The sequence below is a fragment of the Gopherus flavomarginatus genome, chromosome 12 (genome assembly GCF_025201925.1).
Source record: "Gopherus flavomarginatus isolate rGopFla2 chromosome 12, rGopFla2.mat.asm, whole genome shotgun sequence".
Classification (NCBI taxonomy): Eukaryota; Metazoa; Chordata; order Testudines; family Testudinidae; genus Gopherus; species Gopherus flavomarginatus.
Window position 1 is genome coordinate 4317368 of NC_066628.1, and position 14811 is coordinate 4332178.

Sequence of the window (14811 nt, forward strand, 5' to 3'; positions counted from 1 at the left end):
GGGTACTCCAGTCTGTTTCGCCACTCAGCTGAGCCTGCCTTTGTGATAGAAGGTCCTTTACACCCAGAATCATAGCAATATTCAGATTACTCCCAGATCCAAAGGTCCAGTCACTTACCCCAGGTCAATTGCTCCTTAGATCTCACACCTAGACAGCCCATGTAGCCAATATTATATGACAATTCATTAAAAAGGAAAGCTGTTATTTATAAAGTTAAAGCAGGTAAGCATGTAAACACAAATAGGTTAAAAATCTTAATTTTCAAAAGGTAACAGAAGGATCTACAGCAGGGATATTCGCTCAGTCGTTTAGGAGCCAAATTAGCGATCAACATTACTCAAAAGAGCCATAGGAGTGTGAATCCATTGTTTCATTTGCTATAGTGCAATCCCTATTTAAACAGTATGACAGGGGAAATATTTAGTTATATATATAAATTATTCCCAAAGCAGATAAGTTAATATAGCGAAAGTTCATAACTTAACCCTTAACATAGTAAAAGCATCCTGATTGGTTAATAGTTAGATCATCCAGTGTTTTAATATCGTGTCCTATAAAGACACAGGAGATACATAAAGGGCCATTTGTGAGCTGCAGTCTGAGTATCACTGGTCTATACTAAGCTCTGTGTCCTTTAGGGCTAACCCAGGCTCAGCAGCTTAGGATCTCTTGCATATGCTCCGAAAGCCTTGCCCCTCAGCGTCCAAGCAGCACCAAGACAGATACAGTCCCTTCTTGTATCCCACCTCCTCCTTTGAGCTCTGAGCAGTTGGAGTTCAGCACTTCGCACTAGTTAATTCACTCTCCTGTCTGGTGATTTTCACAGTCACAGAGGCTCCCATCACAAATGCTCCAATATCACCTTACAATGTGGGATACGACTGTCAGAAGTGCGATTAATGCTGCAGCAGCTCACAAGCATTCGATAAAGGCTAAGCACATTCTTATAATGTTAATACCTATTTTAGCACAAAGGTGAGCCCGCCTGACCCCAGCTGGGGATTTCTCAGGGTTCCATTGAGACACAGGAAATTTGGCATGAGCTGGTACCTGGTCTGTGTGTGACACACCTACCCACTCCCTGCTCCTTCCAACCCAATGGGCTCCTGGAAGGGGGTGAACAGGCTTTTCCAGTGCTAAATTTGATAATACTCTTGTTATGAGCCACCTTCCACTGCCGCCTCCTTTGCCTTTGTAAACGCATCAGGTTTGGTGCAGATCCAGTGTCTCTCACTGGTGCATCGCAAGCTGCTGACCCTATTCTCGTCATTCAGATAGGCACAGTCACCATCTGCTGTTATCGGAAACCTGCAAGACAGAAGCCAGGGAGCTGGTGTCAGGCAGGAGTTGGGTGTTTCCCCATCAGTCGCAGACAGGGGGAGACACTCGTACAGCGCAGGGAGCTGCTGCACTCACAGCCCCTCCCGATTCCTCCTCCTGCACCAGCCACAGCCCCCCCCGCTCCCGATTCCCCCTCCTGCACCAGCCACAGGCCCCGTCCCCAGCGGGGGCAGCTGGGCCAGGAGATGTTCTAAGATCAACTGGCCTCCATGGAGCATTTATGCTGGGGGGATATTTTAACCCCAGTTCCTGCTCCCCCCACCCCCAGCTGGGTTTGGATGGGCCCCGACAGGCCTAACCCACCCAAACTGCCCCAGGGGGAGATTCCAGGTGGGTATCAGCATAAGAAGCAGCAGTAACATCACACAGAAGGGCTGGATCAAAAAGACTCACAGCTTGTTGAATTCGGTGCCGTTGACCCATTTCCAGGGCTGACCCAGCCCCTGCTCCCTCCAGAGACCGATCCAATGCTGGTGTTTGCCTTTATAACGCAGCAGGAAAGCCTAAAAACAGCGAAGGGAGAGTTGGTGTCAGAGCCCGACCCTGCTGCTCCCCCAGGCTCTGGGGGGGGGGAATCTCAGGTGTACATGGAAGGGCTCTGAGTGTTTCCAGGGGGGGGCTGGGGATTTTCTCCTCCCTCTTGCCCAGCTCAGTATTAACCCTCCCACCCCAAACCCAGCTCCCAATCTCCCCTGGGCTGGGGCAGCTCTTGGGTGCTGCTGGGTCTAAGCTGCATGGCGGGCTGGGGGGAGCAAGGCCACGTTCTGTGTCAAAGCCTCTCCATACAGAGCACCTAAGCTCCCCTCACCATCGCAGGAGAAGAGGAAAGAAAGAGCCCAGCGGATCTCACTAAGGGATGCTGGGAGGGGACAGGGATGAGAGAAGAGCCCCCCCAATCCTCAGCCAGAAGGGGCCAGGGCTAACAGGAGCCTCCTTCATCCTCAGCTGGCTGCCCTTTCACCTATCCAAGTTGAGCTGGGATCTCAACCCCCTCTCCAGTCCCATGCAGCCCAGGAGACACCTGAGTCAGCCCAGCCCTAGAGAGGGGCAGTCTCCTATTGAGAATGCTGACAGGGGAAGATCCTCGCGGTCACAGACTGACACTAGAGCCACAGGTCCAACCAGGCCTGGCATTCAGTGGCTGGAAGTCCATTCACTCCGTCTCCCAGCACAAGAGGGCTCAGAGTCGCTCCTCATCCCACAGGGGCAGAGCCCAGGTCCTACTGCAGCAGCCGGCACTGAGCCAAGGCCAGGCCATTGCAAGGAGAGTCTCTCACCATTTCCTGCTCACTGTCGATCCCAGCCAGGGAGGCACCGAGGGCAGAGCAGTGGCTCTGGCTGTTGTTCCAGTTCCCTTCGGCCTCGGAGAAATAGTAGCATTTCCCTTGGTATCCGACCCAGCCGTCTGGGCAGCAGGGGCCCAGGACAGCTGGAGAACTCCTAGATAGGCACACTGAAAACGGGAACATAACAGATGTTGTAAGAGGGGGCCTGCCCGTCTGTGGGGAGAGCTGAGCCCTGGCACCCCAGGCTTCTGACACTCCCCCTGGCAGCAACTGGGAGGGAAGGATGCTGTAAATCCAGCCCCCAAAGGGGGTTACTTGAACCCCATCTCACTGGGCTGCTGTCTTGGGTTCACGTTCATTAGGGATGCAACTGACAAACAGCTCATGCTTCGAAGGACAGAGAACCAAGCCCAAGTGGAGTGTTAGAGCAGGGGCTGGGCAGGGAGCTGCAGACAGAGGGAACAGTTATCGGGCCAGCAGCAGGAAGAGTGACACTGGATGAGAGATCACGTTCAATCTGATTTGCCAGGTCTGTTACCCCAAGGAGTTCTGCTAGCCTGGGCTGCTGCCCCCCTCCCCCTGCTCTGCGCTTGGCTTCCCAGGAGAGGCAGGCTGAGATGAAGATGGGAACAAACTCCCTTCCCTTCCCTTCCCCAGACTGAACACCTGCTGCCTGGGCCCGTCCAGCACAGCCAGACGCAGGGCGATGGAGACATTTGTTGTGATACATTTGCCTGGCAGGAAGGATTCCTGTGACACTCCCAGCCTGGGGGGACTAACACAGCTCAGAGCTTTTCATCCCAGGCACAAGATCAACATCCACACGATCAAGAGCAATAAAAGGCAGGTGAGAAGGAAGGACACAAAATGCCCCATGGCGACGCCAGAGCTCCAGTAACAGCAAATGGCCAGTTACACTGACTGGCCAATTGCAACCTGATGCACTTCTCATCTACAGACATTTCTCCCCCAATACAGCAGCTAGAATCCAGAAGCCCCAGCTGACCGGCCTGCAGTGTAACTCTTTCAGTGCCAGAGAGAGCAGCAGCAGTGGGGCCACCCATAACTGACACTAAGGAGCTATTGACAAGGTCAGAGCAGTAGGTGAATAACCAGAGGCAGGGTTATTAGGGTCACTGTGGGGAAGAGTTGCTAACCCATTCCAAACACCATGTCAGTTAGTCTGCCCACCCCCACACCTCTTGCCCCCAATCACTCCTGTTCACTCTTAGCCTCAGGGGAATTTTGTGTTGACTCCTTTTTGGGGTGGCGTGGAGTTGGACTCAAACCCCTCCAGCCATTTTTGTGCATGTCACTTTTTTTGTACCTCAATTTGCACCACAATAATTCCGTAGCTAGTTTAAGCCTTCCCCTGGGACTAGGACACACAAGTTTAGGAGAACATTAGCAGCCGGTGCCGTGGTGATCAAAGAACGAGCAGGTCATGCACCAGGCATGTATTTCCCTGGAGATTTCACGGTGCAGTGTGCTGTGCGCACTAGTGCTCATGCACAAACAGAGCAGGGCAGTCAGTGCATACGATGCTTTACAGTCCTGCTCAGTGTGTGATTTGTGTCACTCATTTCAGGGAGCTGCTGCAGCCGTGTTGCACAGTTTCACTTTTCACACCCTGTACAGAGCTGGATATGGGAATACACAGGCCCCCAGGAGAAAGGCTGCCAGGCCTGTGGGCCCCTTCCAGTACTGTCTAGGATGGACAGGGCACAGTAAGAAGCCCCAGACTGGTGCCATCTCCACCATCTGACCCCACTGCGTCCTGGGGGCTCCCTGTACCTGCAGGCGTGGAACCCCAACTTCCCAGATCTCACCTTATGCTGTGTGAGCCAATGCCGCTCATTGCAATAGCCGGCCAGTCCTGCAGTGAGCTGGGACTCACAGCCGACCTGCAGCGGGGCAGCTGGCACCGGTGTAAGGATGAGGAGAAAGTTACATTACTGCAAACCCCTTGCACAGATGTGTCAGAGCAGCCTGTTCTGCTCTGGTAACTTACTACAGACAATTGCACCACGGCAAGTCCCTTTCTGCACCACTGCAGCTCATCTACGTTAGCAATTTGCACCAATTCAATTGCACTAATGTTGTTACTGTGGTACAGAGGATTCCTAATGCAGGCAGACCTGGATTCAACCCCCTCTGCCAGCTGCTAAACCCTCCGGGGCCCCTCAGCAGATCCCAGGGCAATAGATAAATCCCAACCCATACAATCTCACTGCACCCCCTTCCCCAGACTATTGGCAGATACAGCTGGGCTCATGTTAGTATCATAAAATCATAGAACATCAGGGTTGGAAGTGACCTCAGGAGGTCATCTAGTCCCAACCCCTTGCTCAAAGCAGGACCAATCCCCAACTAAATCATCCCAGCCAGGGCTTTATCAAGCAGGCCTTAAAAACCTCTAAGGAAGGAGATTCCACCACCTCCCTAGGGAACCCATTCTGGTGCTTCACCATCCTCCTAGTCAAAAAGTTTTTCCTAATATCCAACCTAAACCTCCCCCACTGCAACTTGAGACCATTGCTCCTTCTTCTGACATCAGGTATCACTGAGAACAGTCTAGATCCATTATCTTTGGAACCCCCTTTCAGCTATCAAATCCCCCCTCATTCTTCTCTTCTGCAGATTGAACATATATATATAGATATAGATATACACACACACAGCTATCTCATATAACTGGAAAGGACCTTGAAGGTCATTGAGTCCAGCCCCCTGCCTTCACTAGCAGGACCAAGTACTGATTTTGCCCCAGATCTCTAAACAGCCCCCTCAAGGATTGAACTCACAGCCTTTGGTTTAGCAGGCCAATGCTCCAACTACTGGGCTATCCCTCCCCCTAATCCCCTCAGTCTCTCCGCATAAGTCATGTGCTCCAGCCCCCAATTGTTTTTGTTGCCCTCTGCTGGACTCTCTCCAATTTTTCCACATCTTTTTTGTAGCATGGCGCCCAAAACTGGACACAGTACTCCAGCTGAGACCTCACCAATGCTGAATAGAATTGTAGAATATCAAGGTTGGAAGGGATCTCAGGAGGTCATCTAGTCCAACCCCCTGCTCAAAGGGGGACCAATCCCCAGACAGAGTTTTACCCCAGTTCCCTAAATGGCCCCCTCAAGGGTTGAACTCACAACCCTGGGTTTAGCAGGCCAGTGCTCAAACCACTGAGCTATCCTAGCCCCCAATCCTCATCCCTCAATCTGCTGGCAGTGCCCCTACTTATACAGCCCAAAATGCTGTTAGCCTTCTTGGCAACAAGGGCACCCTGTTGACTCGTATCCAGCGTCTCGTCCACTGTAACCCCTAGGTCCTTTTCTGCAGAACTGCTGCCAAGCCACTCGGTCCCTAGTCTGTAGCAGTGCATGGGATTCTTCCGTCCTAAGTGCAGGACTCTGCACTTGTCCTTGTTGAACCTCATCAGATTTCTTTTGGCCCAATCCTCTAATTTGTCTAGGTCCCTCTGTATCCGATCCCTGCCCTCCAGCATATCTACCACTCCTCCCAGTTTAGTGTTCACCATAAACAGCTGCCCTATGCATTAGCACTTGCTGTCTGTGCAGGCAGGGAAGTCAATAGCATCAGAGTCCATGGGTGATGCTCTGGAACTGCTCCCCACAAAGCCAGTCAGGACTTTGGGGAGCCTTCTCTCCCTCGGAGCAGACTGTCTGCAGGGCAAGAAGCTCACGCGGCTTCACTTCCTGGGTCTCTCCTTGGAGCATTCAGCATGTGCTCCTCCGTGCGCTTCCCACAGTGAGCCTGCCCCAGCAGGGTCCTGGGAAAGCCACCGGGTCCTGCACCCCCACTTTGCAGTCAGACGTGACTCTCAGCCAGCCAGTAAAACAGATTTATTTGATGACAGGAACAGGGTCTAAAACAGAGCTGGTAGGTACAGTGACCAGGACCCCTCAGCTGGGTCCATGGGGGGGGGCAATGAGCCAGACCCCACGTCTGCCCTCACTTCTCGTCCCCAGCCAGCTCGACTCAAACCACCTCCAGCCCCTCCTCTCTGCTGAGTTCCTTTCCTGGGCCAGGAGGTCACCCAACCTCTTTGTCTCCAACACCTTCAGTTGGCACCTTTGCAGAGGGGGGGGCCCAGGCCATCAGTTGCTAGGAGACAGCAGGTCAGGCATTTAGGTGCACTGGCCCCTTGCTCTGCAGCAATCACACACCCTTATCCTACCACTTAGATACTTAAGAACTGCCTAGGGGACACTGAGGCACCAACACCGTATTCAGAGAAAACATTAAGAACATTCCCAGTTCACCACACAAAGCCAAACCCTATTCACCTTCCCTGGGCTCCTTCCTACACTCCCAGGCCAGGTACCTGCATTTTGGGGCTGGCATCGGTCTTGCCCGGGTAAAGGGCAAGCAGTAGCTCCAACAGCTCCTCCGTGTCCCTGGTGTCTGGCAGCCCTTGCCGGTCTCTGGCACGGGAGCAGCCTCCATCAGGTCCAGGCTCCAGCAGCAAGGGAGAGACATCCAGCTCCTCTGGCAGCTCTGCCCCAACTGAGCTAGTGGGCTGGCCTTTAATAGTTCCTGTTCCTGCCCCGCCCCCTGCTTCCGGCGGGGTGGCTGCAGGTATCCCGGTTCTGCCCGCCGGAGGGGGGCGGTCATGGCTCTCTCTCCACCCATTAGGGAGGGAGACCACATCCTAGTGCTACGCTCTCCCTCCAGTAACATTTTCTGGGTTAGATCACAGGTGCCTGCCGTGCTGCCAAAAGATGAAGAATATATTTAACCAAGGTTGTTTGGGGTGGGGGTCTTATTGGTATTTGGTTTTCATGGACTAAAACCAGTATTCCAGCAGCGTTTGAGTCCCCCGTGCGGTGTTGTTATTGTTTGTAATTCATAGTAATGCAGAGCCCCTAGATCAGGGCCCCATTGTGCCAGGCGCTGTACGATCACAGAACAGAGAGAGGGTCCCTGCCCCACGGAGTTTACAGTACACCACAGTTCTGGGCACAAGGGAGGTTGCTGGAGGAGACACTAACTGAGCTCCCCCTTCCCCATTGGGCTGTCCGGGTGGAAGTTAGACTCCCTAAGCCCACTCTGAGGAGTGGTGTGCGGAGAAGAACAGGGTCCTTCACTGTTGGGGAAATTTGAGTTTCTCTCCATGGGAAGGCTGTAGGGAGAAATCTGATTTCACTACTAACAGTCTGTCCTGACAGCCCATCGGGTTTGAAACAGGCCTGCGGCCTCTCTGACAGTCCCCCAGCTGCCTGGGGAGGATCATATCAAATTCTTCTCCGCAGAGAGCTGGTGCTGCTCGCTGTCTTGTGAGAGGCCTGTGGATTCTCTCCCCTCTGTGCCAAATGGGCCTGGAGAGAAAGTTGGGGCTAAGGGAGAGCGTCAGGCAAAGCTGAGTAGTGGGCAAGTCGTGCCTCATATCTACCAGCATAAAGACTCTTCTGGAAGCCCCAGCTGTTGTCTTTCAGCCCCACCTCGTTTCTCCTCTCCCTGCTGTGCAATAGCCACTACTTGTGTTCCTACACCTTTATTTTCCCCCTTGTGCCAGGGAGGAGTCTAAAGCCAGACCGATGCCTCTCGGTGCAGCTGCTCCTCTGGCTGCCCAGCCCTGTGGTGGCGTCTCCCCCTGTCCGTGATTGATGGGCAATGCCCAGCCCCTCCCTGACTCCCACCCCTGGGTCTGTGTTGCAGGTTTCCGATAAGAGGAGGTGGTGACTGTGCTTTTCTGATGGACGAGGGCTGGTTCGGCAGCTCGCGCTGCAGCACAGGGAGACGCTGGATCTGCAGCAAACCCGATGCCTGTACAATGGGGAAGGACATAGTGTGGAGTCAAAACTTGGAGACTCTTAGAAACTAGGCCTGGAAAAGCTTTATTGGGGACACACCTTCCACTGCCTGAAGATGGAGGAGGCTGGGTCTGTATTCTTTATAGACTTTCCCCAGGGCTTCCCTGGGGCAAATACTCTCTGGAGTTAGATTCCATGGGACTAGAAGATATTTTCCCTTTGCTCAGTTAAACTAATGGCATTAGAGTTCTCTACCCCACATGGTTTCTCCTTAGCCAGCCGGGGGCTGGCAATACAGAAGGGGATTGGCTGGCTCCAGGTCACAGGGAGTCAGGGGGCCGAGCTGTGATGTGAACCATGGAGTCCTGGCCAGTCCTTCGCTCACACCATACCCCTCCCGAGTCCGGGGGGCTCACACAAGTGTCGGCTATGGCGCTTTTGTAAGATGAATTTCAGGGGCATGCTCAGCGCATGGCACTAACTGGACTCAGAGGCGGGAACTTGAGCACCTCGGCCACAGAGTGGCACCAGCACCTCAGCCATGGGAAGCTGCTTCTGTGCTGTGAGTTGTTAGATCCACTGGAAAAACTTATCTGGCCAGGGCAGCAACGGGCTGGGGCACAATCTCCAGGCACCTGGCACACAAATCCAGCAGTTATGCTGGGTCTGGCTCTGCAGTGGTTTGCCCCAGACGGCCAGGAACCGACACATACAGGCACTGCCGTCACTTGTATAGGCCAAGCTCAGGCACCCCCATGATGGGTGTAGTGTGAATGCCTAGACAGAGGCACGACCTCCTGGCCCACCCTTCCTATTTATAGGCCTTTCAGCATGCGCACACCCACCATAGCAGCACCCGAGTTCCCCACAAGCATGGTTGATTTTAGTCTCACATTTCCCCTGCCCTGTGAGGCAGGGAAGTGCAATTAACCACATTTTATTAAGGGGAAACTGAGGCATTCTGTCCAGTCACCCAGGGGCAGATCTGGGAACAGAACCCAGGAATCCCAATGCCCAGGCCAATGTTTTAACCTCAGGCCTGACCCACAATTGGCTGCTGCACAGAACTGGGACTGTCCGACTCTCTAATCCATATGAGCAGCACCAGGGAGGGGTTGGAAGGCGCCTGTGCAATGGTTTGAATGGGGTGAGTAACAGAAGTTACACTGGGGCTGGTCTTGCCTGTCACAGCATAACCGGCCTCCAAAGGTAATGGGGCCAGCCCTACCTGTCCCTCACTCCACCCTCCTCCCCAGCTGGGGAAATTCCTGGGGGCCCAGGACAGGCAGTCACGGGGTTAAAAACCAGTCCAGGCCTGGAGAGAAGAGAAGTTCCCAGAGAGGCAGCAGAGAATCTCTGGGGGAGAGGAGGGCTGGTTGCCGGCTGATCTCTGCAGAGAAGGAGTTGGAAGGGGCCAGCACAGACCCTAGAAAGAGGCTCAGAGACTCCTGATCCGAGGAGAGGAATCTACCCAAAGAATTACACAGGTCCAGGAGGGCTGGGTGGGGGATCCCTGAATCCAGGGGAACAGACGTTAGACTTGATGGGCAAAGGAACAGTTTGATTTGCTGTACAGTACTTAATGCGACAGCAGAAGAGGGGAGGAATCTTAATTTAAGGTACTTGGTACAAGACACAAAGAGGGAGCTGGAGGCAGCACACCTGCAGGGCCATGTTAGGCCACAAGGGGGCACCCTGAAACAGCTCCCCCTTATACTAGCCTATTAAAATACATAGATGCTCTGCATTAATTTCCATAGGAGCTGGGATAGGGTCACGGTGCTCAGTCCAAGAACCCTGATCATGTTATTTAATTCCCTGGCTTCCCAACAAGAGCCTAGTAAGCATGGCAGGGCTATTAGAGATATCAGGAACATGTGCACTGCAGAGCATGTTACCTCTCCACGATCACCTTAACTCTGCCCCCTTGTAGTGACACTGGCCTGCTCCAATCACGTACCGAGTAGGGCACTCTGCATAGCACACTAATCCTATGTTTGTGTCTGAGCCCAAGTAGAGGAGCAGGAGTCTCACACGGACGGTGCTGCTTTCCGGGGGATGTCCCGGGCAGGGGGGAGGTTAGGTATTTAGACTCCCTGCAACTGGGCTTAGTGACACAGGGAGAGTTGGCTGCCTCAGAGAGCCCGAGGGCCCCAGCATGTGAGGGGCTGGGTAGCTGCTATGCCAAGCCCTCTGTGCCAGAACAGAATGGGTCCTTCATGAGGAGTGGGGGTCTGATTGCTCTTGCATGGCACTGTGTCCAATCTAGATGGCAATGATACTGAATACTAACCATGCACGAGCCTCCATCAGGCACTTCACCACATTAGGCTAAAGAGGGCAGCAGCCTGTTTCCTGGGCTTGGCATGGATGGAGAGCACAGCTGGATTTTCACGGAGTGTCTATGGGGGGCAGAGTTAAGGTGGTCTGGATGCCCAGAGTGCTATGAGCAGCCTCTGCTATGCACTGCCTGGGTTTTTTAACGTTGAGGGAGTTATTTGAACTGCTGTTCTTGCCAGGCTCCAGTGGAGGGAGCTGGGGGAACATGGCAGCGACTGAAATGAAAGTCTGTGTGCAGTGAATCTATAATAAGGGTCACATTTAGCAGCATAAACAGCATTTACGGCGTGTGCCAACTGGAGTGGTTAATAGCCGAGGTGGAAACTCTCCCATCTGCGTTCCAACTTGACAGACAGGTTTATTTCCCAGCTGGGCTGCAGTGAGCTCCCCTCCTCTCCCTGTGTCCACTGCCTAATCAAGCCTGTCTCAGAAACACTGTAGTACTTGCAAACCCTGTCCTGTGTCCTCACAGGAACACTGTGCAGATGAGCTAGAGATCCTGTGGTGGGAATTATGTTCACTCCATTGCTTCAGGTGTGTGTAATATGGGGCGTGTGTTTGAGCTGTACAGAGGGAGTGATGGGCACTGCGGCCGGTGGGCGGGGAAGGAATTGGAAAGACATCTCATGTGAATCCTTCCTGAACCCAGTGCTAAGGTCAGACAGGCTGGGAGGGGAGAACATGCAACTGAATGGGAAGCACAGAGGAGGCCAGACGGGCTGGGAACTCACCTGCCGGAGCTGCCCCCAAACCCCTGATGATGACGACGACGACGACCAGACCTGCAGCTGTGCCCCATGCTAATAGTTTCCTGAAGGAACAGACACAACCTGAAAGAGAAGTCATGAATGCCCGCAGGGCTGCTCCACGGCAGGGGATCAGGGAGCCAACGTCAGTAACCAGCAGCATGGGAGCAGCCACAGACCAGGTATTTATTTGTATTGCTGGAATGTGTGCCCTTGCACGTGCCTGGATATTAATTAAAACTACAGAGTTCCAACAATGTCCTCCCCAAATCCCACTGAGTTACAGGGATCTCAGCTCCTGTTAGAGGATAAATGGGTCTAGCTAATCCCCCTCTTCCAGTCCAGGCTCTCCTGGAGCATCAGAAGGGTGACCAGCTCCCAGACAGAAGCAATAGGAACGGGTCTCTCACTCCCCTTCTCTGCAGTCTGTGCCCTGAGCCGTGTCTGGGCCCAGCTCCTCTGCCTTAGGTCAGGCAGCTCTGAGCCCAGAGCAGTTGAACACATGAACCCATGCCCCTCCCTCAGTAAGGGAATCTACTATCTGTTCATAGAATATCAGGGTTGGAAGGGACCTCAGGAGGTCTGTAGTCCAACCCCCTGCTCAAAGCAGGACCAATCCCCAGATGGATTTTTACCCCAGTTCCCTAAATGGCCCCCTCAAGGATTGAACTCACAACCCTGGGTTTAGTAGGCCAATGCTCAAACCACTGAGCTATCCCTCCCGCCTATATTGATTCCACCAGAGAGCTGAGAAGGTGTCGCAGCACCGAGACTTCAGACACCCTGAAAAATGAAGGAACTGGGGACACTGGCTCATTACCCAGGGAATAAACCCTGTGCAAAAGAAGTCCACCCTCTGAGCCAGTGTGGGGCTGGGAGAACAGCTCTGTGGCCCCACCCAGCCTTCCCCAAATGCCCAGAGCCACGTTTTCAGAAGGCCTAGGGAAAATCCAGCTTGAACACGGGATCCTCAACGGAAGGTAGGAATTTCATTGTCCCAACACACCTGGCTCCTTGTCATGCGCAAGTGGGGGACCCTGGGAGTGCCCCAAATGTGGTGAGACTAAGTGCTTTGGGGCTGGGACTTTCATTGTGCGTACGTTTGTACAGCACCCAGCACAACGGGCCCCAGCCTGACTGGTCTCTAGGCACTTGACTAGAAATACAAGACTATGTGAGGGGGCTTGTGCTCTGTTTGAGAGTCTGGCCCTCACGGTAAGCAGAGGGATGAACACAGAACAGGGGCCCAGCGTTATAGATATGGATGCTGTAGTGTGCAGAAATAGGGCTAGCGCCCCTTTAAATAGCTAGTGTGCCCTCCAGCGGCGCTCACTGTGTTTTAGATTTGAGAAGCCAGCCCGAGCAGCAGTGTGCTTGTAGCTGGGCCTGGTGTGTCTGTGTGTAGTTAGTACACATAGATATTTGGCACCCCACTGTGTCCTGGGGTTCATTCGTAGCATTTCATTGCCTTTTGCTCTTTAAACAGGAGTGACACATTGCCACCCAGAACTGTTCATCCACAACCCTCCGCTGCACATAGAAAAGGGCGGTTACAAGTTCAGGCTGGGTAACTGCTGACAGGAGCCCACTGGGGCAGTCAGGGCCTTGCTACCTGGGCAAACGCAAGGAGACAAACCCTCAGTGGAAGGGGAAGGGGAAATTGCAAAGGCCAGCATGCGTCTCCCCCTCCCGTTCCCTGACCACGAAGCTGTGATTACCTGGGTCTCGTTCTCTTGTTGCATCTCCATTCCTACTTGGCAACTCCATTAATAACTGTTCTTGTTGAGGATTCTTTTGAGTTTTCATCTCCCTTCCTGCCTCAGGTTCCCCATTACAAAGTCCTTGTGGACTGTGCTCAGTTGAATCTGCTGTTTTCCCCATCTCTCCGCTGACGCGCACAGGCTGCTCTGAGCACCTCTGATCCACTCCTCTCCGGCTGTGGCAAGAGTCACTCCGATTCCACTCCCTCTGCGACCTTCAGTTCTGTGCAGGAGCTAAGATGCAACACTCAGAATCGTTCAGGGCACAGCGGAGTCAGTTCTTGTCATTCCCTGTTCAGGCCAAGAATATAAGCACCAAGACATCCAGTTAGTTTTTGGCTTCTGAATTCTACTGCACAAGTTGAGAGCCCGCAGAACTGATCCTAATCCACCAGCAGAACGCAGACCCTGCCAGAACAGCCCAATGGCACCACAAACATTCACGCATTTGGCATATAGCTCTGGCCGGCTTTTGGCCTCAAATTCAAGACTTTGCCTAAAGGAAAAATGATAGTTTATTGATGCAGTCTCTCCCCACACCCTGGAATCCACCACCATTCGGCCCCTCACCCTGCTGCTCCTAACAAGTGAAGTTCCTACCAGGACAAACGAGAGTTTTTAATCGGACATTGCTGGGCAAGAACATTTCAAACCCTGTATCCAGCATCTAGACTCAACTGGCTCCTGCTTTTGGCCCAGAACCTCTGAATCATCTCAGTAGCAGGTAACAGACCTGGAAGTGTCCATTCCCAGGAAGCCATTTACCTTTAGTTACTGTCACACCATGAGAATTTGGTCGCATCATGAAAAAAAAAAAAAAGCTTCCTGTTGTGGGTTTACTTCTTAAGGGATGCTATTCCCGCAAGCATGGGCAGTCATACAGTTCCTCCTATGAGATCTCTTTCCAAGTCTGTATTATTAAGATTGTTTAGAACAAAGAAACATAAATGTAACCTTACACAGCCTGGACCAGCCAAGGAGGGAGCCAACAAAGAAAACTACGGCATCTGAAAAGGACGCGCATTGATACACTATTCTGTGATAGCTAGCAACAAAAGAGCAAGAAGTTTGTGAGTTTCTGCCTGAGAATCCTGTACATGAAACTCACTAAAATATACACTATTTTTGAGACCTCAGTGCACTCAGTTGAACCTCATCATCATAAGGCATTTCTGGTCCAGCAGTTAAACACATTCTCCTTCATACAAGTTTGTATTCATAGTTGAGAGATTGGCTGGGGCTAGATCTGGAACAACAAAAAGCAACCCACCCATCCTCCTTTCTTGGTGAAGATAAGCAGCACACTCTCACCCCTTTCTAAAAATCTACTACTGTAGTCATTTTCCTGTGTTGAAAGTATCAGTAATGCTTGGCACTGTTCCAGTAAAAAGTCAACAGGAAGTGTTTGCTTCTTAGGCTTGGCAGAATTCAATATTTGTAATTTCAATGGATAACACAGGTTTATTTGTAATTTTTTTTACATCAATTTAAGTTTTCATAGTTGTGAAGAAAATGTGGGTCAGTGGGTGGCGGTCAGACAATATTTAAAGACATCAGACGTTCATA

The 14811-nt window shown here is 52.5% G+C and overlaps 2 protein-coding genes across 2 annotated transcripts in view; one reads left to right on the plus strand and one right to left on the minus strand.

Moving 5' to 3' along the window:
- LOC127032335 (C-type lectin domain family 2 member E-like) overlaps positions 1–13109 on the plus strand; it is an 89517-nt gene extending 76408 nt beyond the window's left edge. Inside the window, exon 7 of the transcript XR_007768760.1 lies at positions 12972–13109. The gene's annotated coding sequence lies outside the window, so the exon portion shown is untranslated. The remainder of the gene's footprint in view (positions 1–12971) is intronic.
- On the minus strand, positions 1159–8433 carry LOC127033107 (C-type lectin domain family 2 member D-like). The gene is made up of 4 exons (XM_050920912.1): positions 8286–8433; positions 2620–2795; positions 1736–1845; positions 1159–1309 (listed from the first exon to the last, which is right to left on the minus strand). The coding sequence occupies exons 1-4, from the start codon at positions 8431–8433 to the stop codon at positions 1159–1161; spliced, it is 585 nt and encodes a 194-aa protein (XP_050776869.1).
- Positions 13110–14811: the final 1702 nt, after the last annotated feature.

Excerpts from the sequence above, each read along its gene's own strand:
- LOC127033107 (XM_050920912.1), bottom strand. The coding sequence starts at position 8,433 with ATGTCCTTCCCCATTGTACAGGCATCGGGTTTGCTGCAGATCCAGCGT. Across the intron at positions 2,796-8,285 it reads CCTGCAACACAGACCCAGGG|TGTGCCTATCTAGGAGTTCT; the intron begins GTGGGAGTCAGG and ends TCCCGTTTTCAG. Across the intron at positions 1,310-1,735 it reads GGCACCGAATTCAACAAGCT|GTTTCCGATAACAGCAGATG; the intron begins GTGAGTCTTTTT and ends TCTGTCTTGCAG.